The 19,993-nt window shown below is 33.8% G+C and overlaps 2 protein-coding genes across 2 annotated transcripts in view; one reads left to right on the top strand and one right to left on the bottom strand.

Annotated features, from left to right (window-relative positions):
* C1galta (Glycoprotein-N-acetylgalactosamine 3-beta-galactosyltransferase 1) overlaps window positions 1-19,993 on the top strand; it is a 326,221-nt gene that overhangs the window by 185,067 nt on the left and 121,161 nt on the right. The gene's annotated exons all lie outside the window — the stretch shown is intronic.
* The window catches only part of Fra (neogenin protein frazzled), a 37,463-nt gene continuing 26,995 nt past the window's right edge, over window positions 9,526-19,993 (bottom strand). The window contains exons 23-26 of the mRNA XM_076907432.1: window positions 18,876-19,087; window positions 15,592-15,808; window positions 15,287-15,423; window positions 9,526-9,706 (exon numbers count right to left, since the gene is read on the bottom strand). Of these exons, the coding sequence (XP_076763547.1) occupies window positions 9,608-9,706; window positions 15,287-15,423; window positions 15,592-15,808; window positions 18,876-19,087 (665 nt within the window). The 3' untranslated portion in view covers window positions 9,526-9,607. The remainder of the gene's footprint in view (window positions 9,707-15,286; window positions 15,424-15,591; window positions 15,809-18,875; window positions 19,088-19,993) is intronic.

Below are 19,993 nucleotides of genomic sequence, written 5' to 3'. Positions count from 1 at the left end.
TTATTTCCCAAAACTCTTTGCCTCGAATTCATATAAACTTTTTTTTTTTACGCTAATCAACCAACTCGTTCAATTAGAAGAAAATTAAGTTTCTCTGCTACGTGGATCTTCTATTTTCTAAAATTTTGTGCCTCAAAGAGCTACGCAGGACTCCAAACCCCAAAGAACCCTCCGTTCCAACTTAAAAACCACTCCTCCACAATCTAAAAACAGAAAATTTAAGTTTCTCTGCAACATAGCTGCTTTATTTCCCAAAACTCTGTGCCTCAAAGAGTTACGCAGGACTCTAAACACCAAAGAACCCTCCGTTCCAACTTAAAAACCACTGCTCCGCAATCTAAAACCAGAACCGTTAACTCCATCCGTCTCAAACTCCACAAATTGGACTTAAAATTACCACTTGATCAAAACTCTCTGCCTCAAAGAGTTATGCAGGACTCTAAACATCAAAGAACCTTCCACTTTAACTTAAAAACCATTCCTCTAGAATCTAAAAACAGAAAATTTAAGTTTCTCTGCGACATGACTGCTTTATTTCCCAAAACTTTGCCTCAAAGAGTTATGTAGGACTCCAAACATCAAAGAACCCTCTGTTAGAACTTAAAGACCTACATGGTTCCTTTATTTCCCAAAATTCTCTGCCTCAAAGAGTAACGCAGGGCTCAAAACTCCAAAGAACCCTCCGTTTCAACTTAAAAACCACTCCTCTACAATTTTCAATTCGTATAAACAACAACCAACTTGTTCAATTAGAAGAAAATTAAGTTTCTCTACAATATGATTCCTTTATTTCCTAAAACTTTGCCTAAAAAGAGCTACGCAGGACTCCAAACCCCAAAGAACCCTCCGTTCCAACTTAAAAACCACTCCTCCACAATCTAAAAACAGAAAATTTAAGTTTCTCTGCAACATAGCTGCTTTATTTCCCAAAACTCTTTGCCTCGAATTCATATAAACTTCTTTTTTTACGCTAATCAACCAACTCGTTCAATTAGAAGAAAATAAAGTTTCTCTGCTACGTGGATCTTCTATTTTCTAAAATTTTGTGCCTCAAAGAGTTACGCAGGACTCCAAACCCCAAAGAACCCTCCGCAAGAACTCAAAAACCACTCCTCCACAATCTAAAACCAGAAAAGTTAACTCCACCAGCTTCAAACTCCACAAATTGGACTTGAAATTGTTACCATTCGCTCCAGATCCACCGCAGTTCATCCAGCGAACACTCAACCATACAACTCTTGGACAGATTCGAGGAGGCCCTCCTCGTTAATTCCCGCCTGGCATCGCATCGCGAGCAATCTCGAGTACCCAATCGCCTCTCTTTGTACTGTGTCTCCTTGTTGGGCTCTGCAGCCAACGGGAACCGCTGAATATCTGCCCGTGGACCGTTTCTCCATCCTCGACGCGTTTAAGAAAATACAAAAGGTAGCTTAAAAAACTGTCTGCCTCGCCGTTCACGCGGAATACTACAACTCGACGAGCAAAAGTAAGTCGTTGGCCTGATCCTGCGCCCCTCGAGCGGGCCTCTCCTCAAGTTTAATACTAAAGAGACACCTGGTGCGTGTGTGCGTTCCTATGGAACGTGTTTACAATGCTTCTGTTCATCGTAGAGAGCCATCAACCTCGAGTTCCTCGATTTTTTGCCTCGTTCAAGGACAATTCAGGCGTTTAACTTCAAGTTCTTCGACTTTTCGCCTTCCTCGAGGACAATTCAGGCGTTTAACTTCAAGTTCTTCGACTTTTTGCCTCGTTCAAGGACAATTCAGGCGTTTAACTTCAAGTTCTTCAACTTTTTGCCTCGTTCAAGGACAATTCAGGCGTTTAACTTCAAGATCTTCAACTTCTCGCCTTCTTCGAGGACAATTCAGCCGTTTAACTTCAAGTTCTTCGACTTTTTGCCTTCTTTGAGGACAATTCAGCCGTTTAACTTCAAGTTCTTCAACTTCTCGCCTTCATCAAGGACAATTCAGCCGTTTAACTTCAAGTTCTTCGACTTCTCGCCTTCATCGAGGACAATTCAGCCGTTTAACTTCAAGTTCTTCGACTTTTTGCCTTCTTCGAGGACAATTCAGCCGTTTAACTTCAAGTTCTTCGACTTCTCGCCTTCCTCGAGGACAATTCAGGCGTTTAACTTCAAGTTCTTCAACTTCTCGCCTTCCTCGAGGACAATTCAGGCGTTTAACTTCAAGTTCTTCGACTTTTTGCCTCGTTCAAGGACAATTCAGGCGTTTAACTTCAAGTTCTTCGACTTTTTGCCTCGTTCAAGGACAATTCAGCCGTTTAACTTCAAATTCTTCGACTTCTCGCCTTCCTCGAGGACAATTCAGGCGTTTAACTTCAAGTTCTTCAACTTCTCGCCTTCCTCGAGGACAATTCAGGCGTTTAACTTCAAGTTCTTCGACTTTTTGCCTCGTTCAAGGACAATTCAGGCGTTTAACTTCAAGTTCTTCAACTTTTTGCCTCGTTCAAGGACAATTCAGGCGTTTAACTTCAAGTTCTTCGACTTTTTGCCTCGTTCAAGGACAATTCAGGCGTTTAACTTCAAGTTCTTCGACTTTTTGCCTCGTTCAAGGACAATTCAGGCGTTTAACTTCAAGATCTTCGACTTCTCGCCTTCCTCGAGGACAATTCAGCCGTTTAACTTCAAGTTCTTCAACTTCTCGCCTTCCTCGAGGACAATTCAGCCGTTTAACTTCAAGTTCTTCAACTTTTTGCCTCGTTCAAGGACAATTCAGGCGTTTAACTTCAAGTTCTTCGACTTTTTGCCTCGTTCAAGGACAATTCAGGCGTTTAACTTCAAATTCTTCGACTTCTCGCCTTCCTCGAGGACAATTCAGCCGTTTAACTTCAAGTTCTTCGACTTTTTGCCTCGTTCAAGGACAATTCAGGCGTTTAACTTCAAGTTCTTCGACTTTTCGCCTTCCTCGAGGACAATTCAGGCGTTTAACTTCAAGTTCTTCGACTTTTTGCCTCGTTCAAGGACAATTCAGGCGTTTAACTTCAAGTTCTTCAACTTTTTGCCTCGTTCAAGGACAATTCAGGCGTTTAACTTCAAGATCTTCAACTTCTCGCCTTCTTCGAGGACAATTCAGCCGTTTAACTTCAAGTTCTTCGACTTTTTGCCTTCTTTGAGGACAATTCAGCCGTTTAACTTCAAGTTCTTCAACTTCTCGCCTTCATCAAGGACAATTCAGCCGTTTAACTTCAAGTTCTTCGACTTCTCGCCTTCATCGAGGACAATTCAGCCGTTTAACTTCAAGTTCTTCGACTTTTTGCCTTCTTCGAGGACAATTCAGCCGTTTAACTTCAAGTTCTTCGACTTCTCGCCTTCCTCGAGGACAATTCAGGCGTTTAACTTCAAGTTCTTCAACTTCTCGCCTTCCTCGAGGACAATTCAGGCGTTTAACTTCAAGTTCTTCGACTTTTTGCCTCGTTCAAGGACAATTCAGGCGTTTAACTTCAAGTTCTTCGACTTTTTGCCTCGTTCAAGGACAATTCAGGCGTTTAACTTCAAGTTCTTCAACTTTTTGCCTCGTTCAAGGACAATTCAGGCGTTTAACTTCAAGTTCTTCGACTTTTTGCCTCGTTCAAGGACAATTCAGGCGTTTAACTTCAAGATCTTCGACTTTTTGCCTCGTTCAAGGACAATTCAGGCGTTTAACTTCAAGTTCTTCGACTTTTTGCCTCGTTCAAGGACAATTCAGCCGTTTAACTTCAAGTTCTTCGACTTCTCGCCTTCCTCGAGGACAATTCAGGCGTCTCGGATGGCAAACTCTCTCCTCGAGCCTTCGAATGCACGTTCTCTCTCGAAACGAAGACGACAATCAGAGCAAGAATATCTGTAAATATCAAAAAATATGAACGACTCTCGAATCTCTCGATTAGACCGACATTTACGTGCCCTTTAAATGGACGTAACGAACGTAATCCTTAAGTTTAAGCGAACCATTGAAATTGTATATGTATGTATGTATATATATATATGTATATGTGTGTATATATAGATGTAATTTACGCGTGGTAATTAAAATTAACTTCTCGTATGTTGTACAGCCTATTGTAATACCCATACTCGATGTAAAATAATTTCTCGATGAGATCGTAATACTACGGTTTGTTGATGATGGTGGTGGTGGTGGTGGTGGTACGGTTGAGATCCTGAGGAGCTCCGTTGGGTGATCTTCTTGGGTGAGATTGGTTCGTATTGTTTTTAGAGGGTTGTTGATCGTTGAATTGTAATTTTTGGTAGGTTTAAGCTGGTGAGAAGATGTATCGTCGAGCTTGGAATTTTAGAGCATACAAATTGAGGGGAACCATCGCCACAAGTTTGCAATTTTGAAGCATACGAATTGAGAAGAACAATAGCGCTGCTTGGGATTTTAAAGAATACAAATTGAGAAGAACCATCGCACTGCTTTAAAACTTACTAATTGAGGAGAACCATCGCATTGATTGGAACTTTAAAGCATACAAATTGAGAAGAACAATAGCGCTGTTTGGGATTTTAAAGCATACAAATTGAGAAGATCCATCGTATTGCTTGGAACTCTAATGCATACAAATTGAGAAGAACCATCGCCAAGCTTGGAATTTTGAAGCATACAAATTGAGAAGAACCATCGCCAAGCTTGGAATTTTGAAGCATACAAATTGAGAAGAACAATAGCGCTGCTTGGGATTTTAAAGAACCATGGCACTGCTTTAAGACATAGAAATTTAGAAGAACCATCGCACTGCTTTAAGATTTATTAATTGAGAAGAACCATCGCATTGCTTGGAACTTTAATGCATACAAATTGAGAAGAACCATAGCACTGCTTCAAAGCATACAAATTGAGAAGAACCATCGCATTGCTTGGAACTTTAATGCATACAAATTGAGAAGAACCATCGCACTGCTTTAAAAGTTACTAATTGAGAAGAACCATCGCATTGCTTTGAAATTGATTTGTGGTCTTTTGGGCGTTGATTATAGAATTGTAATTTTTGGTAGGTTTAAGCTGGTGAGAAGAAGTATCGTCAAGCTTGGAATTTTAGAGCATACAAATTGAGGGGAACCATCGCCAAAAGTTTGGAATTTTGAAGCGTACGAATTGAGAAGAACAATAGCGCTGCTTGGGATTTTAAAGAATACAAATTGAGAAGAACCATTGTACTGCTTTAAGACATAGAAATTTAGAAGAACTATTGTACTGCTTTCAGATATAGAAATTGAGAAGCTCCACCGCATAGCATAGAACTTCGAAATGTAAAAATTGAAAAACCCCATCGCTTAGCTTGGAACTTCTAAATGTAGAAATCGAGAAGCCTCATCGCAGCAGCTTAGAAATTTAAAACTTAAAAATTGAGAAATCTCTCAAATATTCTCCAAACAAGCTTGAACTATTTTAAAAAAAGGGTGCAACGATGCTTCTTGAGAAACTGAGGAAGATAACAGAGCAGAATAATTTATATAAATCTTAAACAACAGCTAACTTTGTTCAATTAGAAGAAAATTAAGTTTCTCTCCGACATGGATCCTTAATTACCTAAAATTCTCTGTTTCTAAGAGTTACGCAGGGCCACAAACACCAAAGAGCCCTTCATTTGAACTTAAAAACCAATCCTCTACAATCTGAGACCAGAAACGTAAGTTTCTCTGCGACATGGATCTTTTGTTTTCTATAATTCTCTGTTTTGAAGAGTTACGCAGAGCTCCAAACACCAAAGAACCCTCTGCTAGAACTTAGAAACCAATCCTCTACAATCTGAGACCAGAAACGTAAGTTTCTCTGCGACATGGGGCCTTTATTTCCTAAAATTCTCTGTTTCGAACAGTTACGCAGGACTTCAGACACTAAAGGGGCCTTCATTTGGTACCAATTCAACCCGAAGAAGATCAGCCGTCCTCCAAGCTCCTCAGAAGTCCATCCGTAGCTTGAAAAAGTACTCGCATCTAACATAACAGTTCTCTTCCCTAGTGCGCCTGGAGTTTTCATCTTCTTTTTCATTTTCTTCTTTAGCAAGCTGCCGAAGCCACTGAGTAAAAGGCGGCTTGAACACCAGAACGGTCTCCCTTTAAGGCCATCGCACAGAGTCCAACATAAAGTGAGATTCTGCGTACGTGGAAAATCTGTGAGCCTGCCTGGGTCGAACCCAGAAAGGATCAACAGCTGGCGATCCTCTGTTGTCGTTACTGATATAATACTAAATTAAACTAGTCCGCCAAGTACTGTACCGTGTTTAAAAAAACCTATCAGAGAACGGTTGCAAAGGAATACAGCGACGAGGAACGAGAACAGAAGAAACTGCTCCCGTTTCTCGTCTCACAAATGTGCAAAAAACAGCGAAATATTGTTCGAGACTCGCGTGGTCCCGCTTTTCTTAAGCGTAATATATGGCAGTCGATATTACTGGTACAGAAAGTGAATTAGAAAACCCTGGCGAGGGCCACGCGAGCTTTTTCATGTAGTACGAATTGTGCTTTCATCGTTTTTCCTCTTCTTCTAGGCAAGATCGTGTTCTTCTTCCTTCTTTCTTCGTTCTGCAAGCTCGTCGTGGACGATCTTAAGATTAATTTGTATCAGAGTGACTCGTAAGCTTCTTCTCGTAAGCTCTAGGTGGGTATGTTTTTGTAAATTTGCATCTGTTGGTTGTTTATGGCATCGGAGAGAGAGAGAAGGTCTTTTAAATTGTGTTTTGTTGAGGATAGAGTCTATAGAGTTTAATTTGGATGGCTAAAAAAGAGAGAAGATGGTTGGTTCGAGGTTTGAGAAGGGTGGATTATGTCTGTTGGAGGAATATTGGTGTTAAGAGCGTCCAAACTTAAATTTTTTACCATTTTGAAGCATTACAAGTCCTACTTTCATACAAAAAAAGGGTAGATTAAGTCTTTTTGAGGGATTTTAGTGTTAAAAGCACTCAAAGTGAAATGGTGGAGCATTTTTTTACCACTTTGAAGCATTACAAGTTCTAATTTTATACAAAAGAAAGGTGGATTAACTCTTTTTGAGGCATATTGGTGTTAAAAGCATCCAAACTTAAATGTTGGAGCATTGCTCCACCACTTTGAAGCATTATACGTCCTACTTTCATACAAAAAAAGGGTAGTTTAAGTCTTTTTGAGGGATTTTAGTGTTAAAAGCACTTAAACTTAAATGATGGAGCATTTTTCTACCACTTTGAAGTATTACAAGTTCTAATTTTATACAAAAGAAAGGTGGATTAACTCTTTTTGAGGCATATTGGTGTTAAAAGCATCCAAACTTAAATGTTGGAACATTTTTCTACCATTTTGAAGCACTACAAGTCCTATTTTCATACAGAAAAAGGGTGGATTAACTCTTTTTGAGGGATTTTGATGTAAAAACCATTCAAACTTAAATGGTGGTGGATTTTTTTGCCACCTTGAAGCTTGAAAAATGGTGGATTAACTCTTTTTGAGGCATATTGGTGTTAAAACCATTCCAAATTAAATGGATGGAGCATTTTTCTACCATTTTGAAGCATTACAAGTCCTACTTTCATACAGAAAAAGGGTGAATTAACTCTCTTTGAGGTATATTGGTGTTTAAACCATTCCAAATTAAATAGTGGAGCATTTTTTTACCATTTTGAAGCATTACAAGTCCTATTTTCAGATAAAAATAGAGTGGATTAACTCTTTTTGAGGCTTATTGGTGTTAAAAGCATCCAAAATTAAATGTTGGAGCATTTTTCTACCATTTTGAAGCATTACAAGTCCTACTTTCATACAGAAAAAGGGTGGATTAACTCTTTTTGAGGGATTTTGGTGTTAAAAGTGTCCAAACTTAAATGGTGGAGCATTTTTCTACTACTTTAAAGCATTGTAAGACCTACTTTCATAAAAAAAAAAAAAGAGGGCAACCCGTTAAATTAGAAGAAAATAAAGTTTCTCTGCAATATGGTTCCTTTATTTCCTAAAACTCGCTGCCTCAAAGAGATAAACAGTTACGCAAGGAAACCTTTGCCTCAACTTAAAAACAAAATCCTCCACAATCTGAAAACAAAGTTGTTACAGCTTGTGGAGTATCTTTTCTACCATCTTGAAGCATTACAATTCCTAATTTCATATAAAAATATGAAAAAAGAGAAGACTAATTTGCTTCGTGCTCGAAAAGAATGAACTAACTCTCTTTGAAGCGTATTGCTATTAAAAACCATCCCAATTTGAGTGCTGGGACATTCTTTCTACCACCTTGAAGCACTCCAAGTCCTACTCTCATTCAAAAAAAGACAGTAACTACTTTAATTAGAAGAAAACAAAGTTTCTCAATCTGAAAGCAAAGGCGTTAAAGCTAGTGGCCTCTGAGTTTCACATCGTTGGGATTGAAATTGTTACAACGCTTGGACAAATTCGAGAACAGAGCACAATTACAGAACAACCAAGAGATCTTGTTTCAAAGACTCTCGCCACCAGAAACGCGACTTTCTACATTTTATAAAACTGTGCGCATGCAGACCTTCAATTGCTGCGAAACCAGTCTAATCACAATTTAATTGAGACCTTCTACCTCATCTTCTGTACTCCTCAAACCTTGTTCCATCTGATTACCACCTGTTCCTCTTATTAAACAATTCTCTGCACGATAAATCTGTCAAATATTCTTCAAATAAGCTTGAACAATTTTAGAAAGAGGGTGTAATGATGCTTCTCGAGGGGTTGAACAAGGTAACAGAACAGTACAGTCCATGTAAACCCTAAAAAACAAATATTATGCACTCATTTTGCATAAAAAGGAAGGAAGGAGCCTTAAAAAACAAATTTGGAGTACTCATTTCGCATAAAAAGGAAGGAAGAGACCTTAAACAACAAGTATACTGTACTTATATCGCATAAAAAGGAAGGAAGGAGCTTACGAGACACTCTGATACCCAAAACTTAACATCTCGAGACTCAGAACACCAGAAAAGGATCCTCAGACCAGCGTCCAAGAGCCCAAAAGCCTTGATAATATGGGAACGCCACGCGTTGGAGCATCGCAAAGGATCCTCAGACCAACGTCGAGAGTCCCAGCACGTGGACAACGCAGAAAAACCGCACTTGTTCATAGAAAAAACCTTCTCCACGAGTTGGAGCAACAACGTGCAGAAGGATAGTCGCTAAGCATCGTCTCTTATTCCTTCTCTCGTCACCGTTGGCTCGTACAATAACTCCTACGACGACCCTGAACAGTCCAGAGCCGCTGCTCTCAATAAACTCAGCCATACGTTGGCAGTGGGGGGCGCGAAATGGATTGGCAGTGTCGAAAATACATTGGCAAGCGTACTCTCTAATTCTCGTGGTAGAAAGCAACGTTAGTACCGGAGGAAAGAAAGCGAATTGACTAGGTGGAGGGCGAAGGGGACCCTGTTCCAAGTCCAGATACCACTGGGATTACAGCTCGATGCCGTTCATCGTCCATCGATCGTCCAATTTCCAATTCCACGGTTTTTTTTTTTTTCTTCTGTTCTTCTTCTGCTTCTGCTCCTCTTCTTGTTTTTAAACGACGTTTGTGTGTGTGTGCGAACACGCGATCAGGCGGCACACGTTTCTCAGGTACTAACATCGAGAATGTATCATCGCAGTCTATCGAATTGAGATGGCACCAAGGTTCAGGAACCTTTCCTAGCACTCGAACTCGGACGCTGTTATGGCGTTCAGGTCCTTCATCAGACCCTCTAAGTTCGCCATCTCTTGGTTCAATTCTTCGGTACTGTAAGAAGGCTGCGGAGCAACAGACAAAATAATAATGTAAGAAGATTTATGTAATAATTATTATTTAATATTAATTTAGTATTATTTAATTTAATGTACAGGGTGGAGGCAGTGACTGTTAGCGACCCAGATATCTTGGAAACTATTAAGTTTCACAGAAATGTTCGCTGATAGAAAATTGTGCAGTACTAAGAGTACTGTAAGAAGGCTACAAGCAACAGGGAAAGTTATGATATAAGAAAATGATTATAATAATTATAATTTAGTAAAATACGTAGAGAATTTAATTTTATGTACAGTGTGGAGGCAGTGACTGCTAGCGAAACGATATGAAAATTTATATAATAATTATAATTTAGTATAATATATGGAATTTAATTTAATATACAGGGTGGAGGCAGTGACTGCTTGCACTATAAGAAAATTATTATGATAATTGTAATTTGATATAATACAGAGAATTTAATTTTATGTACAGGATGAAGGCAATGACTGCTAGCACTTCAGATATCTTAGAAACTATAAAGTTTCACAGAAATGTTCACCGATAGAAAATTTTGCAGTACGAAAGGTACTATAAGAAAGCTACAAGCAACAGAGAAAGTTATGATATAAGAAACTGATTATAATAATTATAATTTAAATATCCTCAAAACTATTAAGCTTCACAGGAATATTAAAGTTCGCTGATAGAAAATTGTGTAGCACTTTTTGTACTGTAAGAATGTTACAAGTAACTGTTACAAGTAACAGAGAAAGTTATAATATGAAAAAATTTATATAATAATAGTAATTTAATATAATATATGGAATTTAGGGTAGAGGCAGTGACTGCTAGCGTCTCAGATATCTTCGCGACTATAAGTTTCTGAGAAATGTTTGCTGATAGAAAATTGTGCAGTACTAAGGGTACTGTAATAAGGCTGCGAGCAGCAGACAAAATAATAATGTAAGAAAATTATAATAGTAATTATTATTTGATATAATATAGAGAATTCAATTTAACGTACAGGGCGGAGGCAGTGATTGCTAGCACCTCAGATATCTTTGAAACTATAAGTTTCACAGGAATATTCACTGATGGAAAATTGTGCAGTACTAAGGGTACTGTAAGAAGGCTACAAGCAACAGAGACTGTTATGCAAGAAAATTTATATAATAATTATAATTTGATATAATAAATGAAATTTAATTTAATTTACAAGGTGGAAGCAGTGACTGCTAGCATCTCAGATATCAGAAACTTATAGGAAAATGTTTGCTGATAGAAAATTGTGCAGTACTAAGGATACTGTAAGAAGGCTGCGAGCAACGGACAAAATAATAATGTAAGAAAATTATTATAATAATTGTAATTTGATATAATACATGGAGTTTAATTTAATGCGCAGCGTGAAGGCAGTGACTGCTAGCGAAACTATAAGAAAATTATTATAATAATTATAATTTAGTAAAATACATAGAGAATTTAATTTAATGTACAGGGCGGAGGCCATGACTGCTAGCACCTCAGGTATCTTCGAAGGCATAAGTTTCACAGGAATATTCGCGGATAGAAAATTGTGCAGTACAAAAGGTACTGCAACAGAGAAAGTTGTAATGTAAGAAAATTATTATAGTAATTCTAATTTAATGTAACGCATAGAGTTTAATTTAATGTAACGCATAGAGTTTAATTTAATGTACAGGGCGGAGGCCATGACTGCTAGCACCTCAGGTATCTTCGAAAGCATAAGTTTCACAGGAATATTCGCGGATAGAAAATTGTGCAGTACAAAAGGTACTGCAATAGAGAAAGTTGTAATGTAAGAAAATTATTATAGTAATTGTAATTTAATGTAACGCATAGAGTTTAATTTAATGTACAGGGCGGAGGCCATGACTGCTAGCACCTCAGGTATCTTCGAAAGCATAAGTTTCACAGGATTATTCGCAGATAAAAAATTGTGCAGTACAAAAGGTACTGCAACAGAGAAAGTTGTAATGTAAGAAAATTATTATAGTAATTGTAATTTAATGTAACGCATGGAGTTTAATTTAATGTACAGGGCGGAGGCCATGACTGCTATTACCATAAGAAAATTTATATAATAATTATTATTTAATATTAATTTAGTATCATTTAATTTAATGTGCAACGTGGAGGCAATGACTGCTAGCATCTCAGATATCATCGAAAGCATAAGTTTCACAGGAATATTAAAGTTTGCTGATAGAAAATTGTGCAGTACCAAGGATACTGTAAGAAGGCTGCAAGCAACAGACAAAATAATAATGTAAGAAAATTATTATAATAATTATAGTATAATATATGGAAAATTATTATAATACTTATAGTATAATATATTTAGTATAATATATGGAATTTAATTTAATATACAGGGTGGAGGCAGTGACTGCTTGCACTATAAGAAAATTATTATGATAATTGTAATTTGATATAATACAGAGAATTTAATTTTATGTACAGGATGAAGGCAATGACTGCTAGCACTTCAGATATCTTAGAAACTATAAAGTTTCACAGAAATGTTCACCGATAGAAAATTTTGCAGTATGAAAGGTACTATAAGAAAGCTACAAGCAACAGAGAAAGTTATGATGTAAGAAACTGATTATAATAATTATAATTTAAATATCCTCAAAACTATTAAGCTTCACAGGAATATTAAAGTTCGCTGATAGAAAATTGTGTAGCACTTTTTGTACTGTAAGAATGTTACAAGTAACTGTTACAAGTAACAGAGAAAGTTATAATATGAAAAAATTTATATAATAATTGTAATTTAATATAATATATGGAATTTAGGGTAGAGGCAGTGACTGCTAGCACCTCAGATATCTTCGCGACTATAAGTTTCTGAGAAATGTTTGCTGATAGAGAATTGTGCAGTACTAAGGGTACTGTAATAAGGCTGCGAGCAACAGACAAAATAATAATGTAAGAAAATTATAATAGTAATTATTATTTGATATAATATAGAGAATTCAATTTAACGTACAGGGCGGAGGCAGTGATTGCTAGCACCTCAGATATCTTTGAAACTATAAGTTTCACAGGAATATTCACTGATGGAAAATTGTGCAGTACTAAGGGTACTGTAAGAAGGCTACAAGCAACAGAGACTGTTATGCAAGAAAATTTATATAATAATTATAATTTGATATAATAAATGAAATTTAATTTAATTTACAAGGTGGAAGCAGTGACTGCTAGCATCTCAGATATCAGAAACTTATAGGAAAATGTTTGCTGATAGAAAATTGTGCAGTACTAAGGATACTGTAAGAAGGCTGCGAGCAACGGACAAAATAATAATGTAAGAAAATTATTATAATAATTGTAATTTGATATAATACATGGAGTTTAATTTAATGCGCAGCGTGAAGGCAGTGACTGCTAGCGAAACTATAAGAAAATTATTATAATAATTATAATTTAGTAAAATACATAGAGAATTTAATTTAATGTACAGGGCGGAGGCTACGACTGCTAGCACCTCAGGTATCTTCGAAGGCATAAGTTTCACAGGAATATTCGCAGATAGAAAATTGTGCAGTACAAAAGGTACTGCAATAGAGAAAGTTGTAGTATAAGAAAATTATTATAATAATTGTAATTTAATGTAACGCATAGAGTTTAATTTAATGTACAGGGCGGAGGCCATGACTGCTAGCACCTCAGGTATCTTCGAAAGCATAAGTTTCACAGGAATATTCGCAGATAGAAAATTGTGCAGTACAAAAGGTACTGCAACAGAGAAAGTTGTAATGTAAGCAAATTATTATAGTAATTGTAATTTAATGTAACGCATAGAGTTTAATTTAATGTACAGGGCGGAAGCAGTGACTGTCAGCATCTTAGATATTTTGGAAACTATTAAGTTTCACAGGAATATTCGCTGATAGAAAATTGTGCACTACGAAGGGTAACAGAGTGGAGGCAGTGACTGTTAGCATCTCAAATATCTTGGAAACTAAGTATCACAGAAATATTTGCTGATAGAAAATTGTGCAGTAGTAAGGGTACTATAAGAAGGTTGCAAATAAGCAACAGAGAATGTTATGATATAAGAAAATTATTGTAATTTGATATAATAAATGGAATTTAATTTTATGTACAGCGTGGAGGCAGTGACTGCTAGCGAAAATATAAGAAAATTATTATAATAATTGTAATTCAGTATAATACAGACAATTTAATTTAATGTACAGGGTGAAGGCAGTGACTACTAGCGAAAGTGTGAGTTTTGCAGGAATATTCACTCATAGAAAATTGTGCAATACTAAGGGTACTGTAAGAAGGCTACAAACGAGCAACGGACAAAATAATAATGTAAGAAAACTTATATAATAATTATAATTTGATATAATACATGAAATTTAATTTAATTTACAAGGTGGAAGCAGTGACTGCTATCATCTCAAATATCAGAAACTTATAAAGAAATGTTCGCTGATAGAAAATTGTGCAGTACTAAGGGTATTGTAAGAAGGCTACAAACAAGCAACAGAGAAAGTTATAATATAAGAGAAATATTATAATAATTATAATTTAGTAAAATGCGTAGAGAACTTAATTTAATGTACAAAGTGGAAGCAGTGACTGCAAGCACCTCAGATATCATCGAAAGCATAAGTTTCACAAGAATATTAAAGTTCGCTGATAGAAAATTGTGCAGTACTAAGAATACTGTAAGAAGGCTACAAACAAGCAACGGACAAAACAATAATGTAAGAAAATTTATATAATAATTATAATTTAGTATAATATATGGAATTTAATTTAATGTGCAGCGTGGAGGCAATGACTGCTAGCGAAACTATAAGAAAATTATCATAATTGTATTTTAATATAATACATGAAATTTAGGATGGAGGCAGTGACTGCTAGCATCTCAGATATCTTCGAAACTATAAGCTTCTGAGAAATGTTCGCTGATAGAAAATTGTGCAGTACTAAGAGTACTGTAAGAAGGCTACAAACGAGCAACAGACAAAATAATAATATAACAAAATTTGTATAATAATTATTATGTGATATAATATATGGAATTTAATTTAATGTACAGCATAGAGGCAGTGACTGCTAGCAAAACTATAAGAAAATTATTATGATAATTGTAATTTAGTGTAATACAGGGAATTTAATTTTATGTACAGGGTGGAGACAGTGACTGCTCTCATCCCAGATACTTTGGAAACCATTAAGTTTCATAAGAATATTCGCTGATAGAAAATTGTGCAGTACTAAGTACTAAGAGTACTGTTAGAAGGCTACAAGCAACAGAGAAAGTTATAATATAAGTAATAAAAATTATTATAGTAATTGTAATTTAATATAATACATGAAATTCAATTTTACGTACAGGATGGAGGCAGTAACTGCTAGCGAAAGTATAAGTCTCTTAGAAATATTTGCTGATAGAAAATTGTGCAAAACTAAGGGTACCGTAAGAAGGCTACAAACGAGTAACAGAAAGTTATGATGTAAGAAAATTTATATAATAATTGCAATTTAATATAATACATGGAATCTAGGGTGGAGGCAGTGGCATATATGTTAGCATCGTAGTATCCTAGCGTTACCTTCAATCGTTCAACTTCTTCAGAAGTGTGCACAGGATTCGAGACTGAAGCTAATCGGTTCTTGGCCAACTGAGTGGTACTTTGTGGCTTCTTGTATGGACTCCCGGATATCGTTGGCCTCACTGTTACCTGTGAGACTGTAAAACAGAAACAAGGTACCATAACGCTTTTGTTAATACAGGATAAAAGAGAAAAACTCTTAACAAATAAAAGACGAGAACAGTTAATAGAGAAAAGAGAAAGATTGTTACTAAATAAAAGATGAGAACAGTTAATAGATAAAAGAGAAAAGGGTGTCCTCTCACCACCGTGTTTTTGTTGAGCTGGTGTGGATGGCGCAGATTGTGGAGGAGGTGCTGGCACGCTGAAGCTTTTCAAGGGATGCCCTTGCATTCTTTTACTACTGCTACCAGCGTCTGTCCCACTGGCAGTGCTCGATGGCTGATTGCTGTTGCTGTAGTGGCCCGACGAGTACTGGGTACTTCCAGTATACGATCCAGCGCTCGTACCATATGGCAATTGCTTTAAATATTAATAATAATGTATAGAGATAATAAAAGAGCAATTGTAGATAATTGCTATAAATATAAATAATATTGAATAGAGATAATAAAAGAGAAATTGTAGATAATTGCTATAAATATAAATAATAGTGTATAGAGATAATAATAGGTATTAAACTGTAGATAATAAGTTAGTAGTCGTACAGTGGAGAGTGCGGTGAAGATATCGTACCATGGTTTGCTTGATGCGATTCTCTAATAGAAAATTAAATTAACTGTTTGTATATTAGGGCTCTTCCTAAATGTTGGCAATAGAAACTATTATTAAAATAATAATATTGTAGGAATAGAAAGTATTGTTAATATTTTAGCACTGAAAGCTGTTACTAAAATAGTAATAGAAAGTATTATTGTAATAGGAATATTTTAGCAATTTTTAGTAAAAGAAAGTATTACTAAGTAATAGAAACTATTACTAAAATAATAATATTGTAGGAATAGAAAGTATTGTTAATATTTTAGCACTGAAAGCTGTTATTAAAATGGTAATAGGAATATTTTAGCAATATTTTAGTAAAAGAAAGTATTACTAAGTAATAGAAACTATTACTAAAATAATAATATTGTAGGAATAGAAAGTGTTGTTAATATTTTAGCACAGAAAGCTGTTATTAAAATGGTAATAGGAATATTTTAGCAATATTTTAGTAAAAGAAAGTATTACTAAGTAATAGAAATTATTACTAAAATAATAATATTGTAAGGATAGAAAGTATTTTTAATATTTTAGCAATGAAAGCTGTTACTAAAATGGTAATAGAAATTATTATTGGAATAGGAATATTTTAGCAATATTTTAGTAAAAGAAAGTATTACTAAGTAATAGAAATTATTACTAAAATAATAATATTGTAGGAATAGAAAGTATTTTTAATATTTTAGCACTGAAAGCTGTTATTAAAATGGTAATAGAAATTATTATTGGAATAGGAATATTTTAGCAATTTTTAGTAAAAGAAACTATTACTAAAATTGTAATATTATAGGAATAGTGACTATTATTGAAATATTAATATTTTAGCAATAAAAATTATTACTAAAGTAGCTAAATTTTAGCAATAGAAACTATTAGTAAAATAGCAATATTTTAACAATATTTTAGCATCAGAAAATAGTAATATTATAGGAGTAGAAACTATTATTAAAATAGCAATATTTTGGCAGTAGTTCAGCAATATTTTAGCAACAGAAACTATTATTAAAATAGTAATACTATAAAAATAGGAACTATTAAAAAAACATTAATATTCTCCATTCTATTGCGAGAATATTAATATTTTAATAAGAGTTTCTGTTGTTAAAATATTGCTATTTTGGCAATAGCTTCTATTATTGAAATATTGCTAAAATAATGCTATTCTTAGCAATAGTTTCTATTATTAAAATATTGCTAAAATATTGCTATTTTAATAATAGTTTCTGATACTAAAATATTGCTATTTTAATAATAATTTCTATTACTAAAATATTATTGAAATATTGCTATTTTAGTAATCATTTCTATTATTGAAATATTGCTAAAATAATGCTATTCTTAGCAATAGTTTCTATTATTAAAATATTGCTAAAATATTGCTATTTTAATAATAGTTTCTGATACTAAAATATTGCTATTTTAATAATAATTTCTATTACTAAAATATTATTGAAATATTGCTATTTTAGTAATCATTTCTATTATTGAAATATTGCTAAAATAATGCTATTCTTAGCAATAGTTTCTATTATTAAAATATTGCTAAAATATTGCTATTTTAATAATAGTTTCTGATACTAAAATATTGCTATTTCAATAATAATTTCTATTACTAAAATATTATTGAAATATTGCTATTTTAGTAATCATTTCTAATACTAAAATATTATTGAAATATTGCTATTTTAGTAATCATTTCTATTACTAAAATATTATTAAAATATTGCTATTTTAGTAATAGTTTTCATTGCTAAAATATTAATATTTAAATAATAGTTTTTATTCCTATAATATTACTACTTTTGTAATAGTTCCTATTACTAAAATATGGGGCTAAAATATTTCCATTTTAATAATAGATTTTTATTCCTATAGCGTTGCTATTTTAATAATAGTCTCTGTTGCTAAAATATTAATATCTCAATAGTACTTTCTACTACTAACTCCTAGCAAGAAGCCCAGTGCAAACACTTAATTTAATGTGGTATTAGAAAATGGTACAGAGCAAAGCATGATATTATACTATTACAAGAATTCAGTTGCTAAGAAAATTCCAAACAGACCTTTGAAAATTCCAAGAAACAAAAATTCTGTATCATAGGACTTATAAAACCTTCCGTTCGAGTATTTTGTATTAATCTAATGGTATAACAACAAATTTGCTAAGAAAATATCAAAGAACATCCAAAATAACCAGACGTCTGACGATTAACAAGAAATAAGAATTCTCCATTACAGAACTTATAAAATCTTCCATTCGAGTATTCGTACAACACGTACAAACATTAGAAAACAGAAATAAAAAAGTAACAACCATTAGAAAACCAAGAACACTCATTCTAACAAAATTTTAATCCATCCATTCTGTTCTTCCCAATAATAAATCTGTAATAATAAAATAAGCTCTCGAACAAAGAATACTCTTGAACGAAGGATGTCTGAGCCACACACAGCTGCGCACGATGTGCAACTATACAAACAACACAAGAAATAAATACATATTTTACATAATACATTGTATTACGATTGCAAATCATAATACAATAGTATTTATTGCTAAAATATTAATATTTTAATAATAGTTTGCATACACAACTATTCAAATAACATAAGAAATAACTACATTTGTTCTATTCGACTATAAACAAATTAAATAACACGTAATACGTATATATATTAGTGTTATTGGTAGAATATCAGTATTTATTGCTAAAATATTAATATTTTAATAATAGTTTACATACGCAACTATTCAAATGACATAAGAAATAACTACATTTGTCCATTTTACTATAAACAAATTAAGTAACATAGTACGTATGAAGTTTACCTGGCTTTGCATTGGCTCGTACGAAGTGGAAATGTTACAAGACTCTGGGCTGGACTCTGGCGTTGGTTCCAAAGTGATGTGAGCTCGACTTAAGCTATACTGTGCCACGGTGCGAGGATAATTCTGTCTCACTGATGGAGTATCGCTGCACGAGGTGTGAATCGTTGGCTGGGATATACTCGTGTTTACAATTGGTGTGGCTGTCGCTATAGCTGCAACAAGTCCAGTACTTTCTCATACAGCTTAACAAGTTTCATCGCCAAGATATGGATATTTTAGCAATATAAATTATCATTAAAACAGCAAGATTTAGCAATATTTTTGGTAATAATTACTCTGATAGTTAAAGTAGTTTGCTATTAGAGTAAATTGCTATTTTAAGTTTTTTAGTTTCTACTTGTTAATAAGTTCCATCTCTCTAAAATATGAATACTTTATCAATAGAAATTATTATTGAAATAGCAATATTTAACAATACTTTTAACAATAATTACTCTCTTAAGAGTAAATTAGTATTTTAAGTTCTTTAGTTTCTATTAGTTAACAAGTTCCGTCTCCAAAATATGAATATTTTAACAATAGAAACTATTATTTAAATACTAAGATTTAGCAATATTTTTGATAGTAATTACTCTAATAGTTAAAGAAGTTTGCTATTAGAATAAATTGCTATTTTAGTAATAGTTTCTATTAGTTAACAAGATCCATCTCTAAAATATTAATATTATAGCAATGGAAATTAGTATTAAAATTGCAATATTTAGCAATATTTTTGATAGTAATTACTCTAATAGTTAAAGAAGTTTGCTATTAGAATAAATTGCTATTTTAGTAATAGTTTCTATTAGTTAATAAAATCCATTTCTAAAATATTAATATTATAGCAATAGAAATTAGTATTAAAATTGCAATATTTAGCAATATTTTTGATAGTAATTACTCTAATAGTTAAAGAAGTTTGCTATTAGAATAAATTGCTATTTTAGTAATAGTTTCTATTAGTTAATAAAATCCATTTCTAAAATATTAATATTATAGCAATAGAAATTAGTATTAAAATTGCAATATTTAGCAATATTTTTGATAGTAATTACTCTAATAGTTAAAGAAGTTTGCTA

The sequence above is a fragment of the Xylocopa sonorina genome, chromosome 16, assembly GCF_050948175.1.
Source record: "Xylocopa sonorina isolate GNS202 chromosome 16, iyXylSono1_principal, whole genome shotgun sequence".
NCBI classification, from domain to species: Eukaryota; Metazoa; Arthropoda; class Insecta; order Hymenoptera; family Apidae; genus Xylocopa; species Xylocopa sonorina.
Note: the sequence above shows the minus strand (reverse complement) of the source record. Positions and strands in the feature narration are given on the sequence as shown.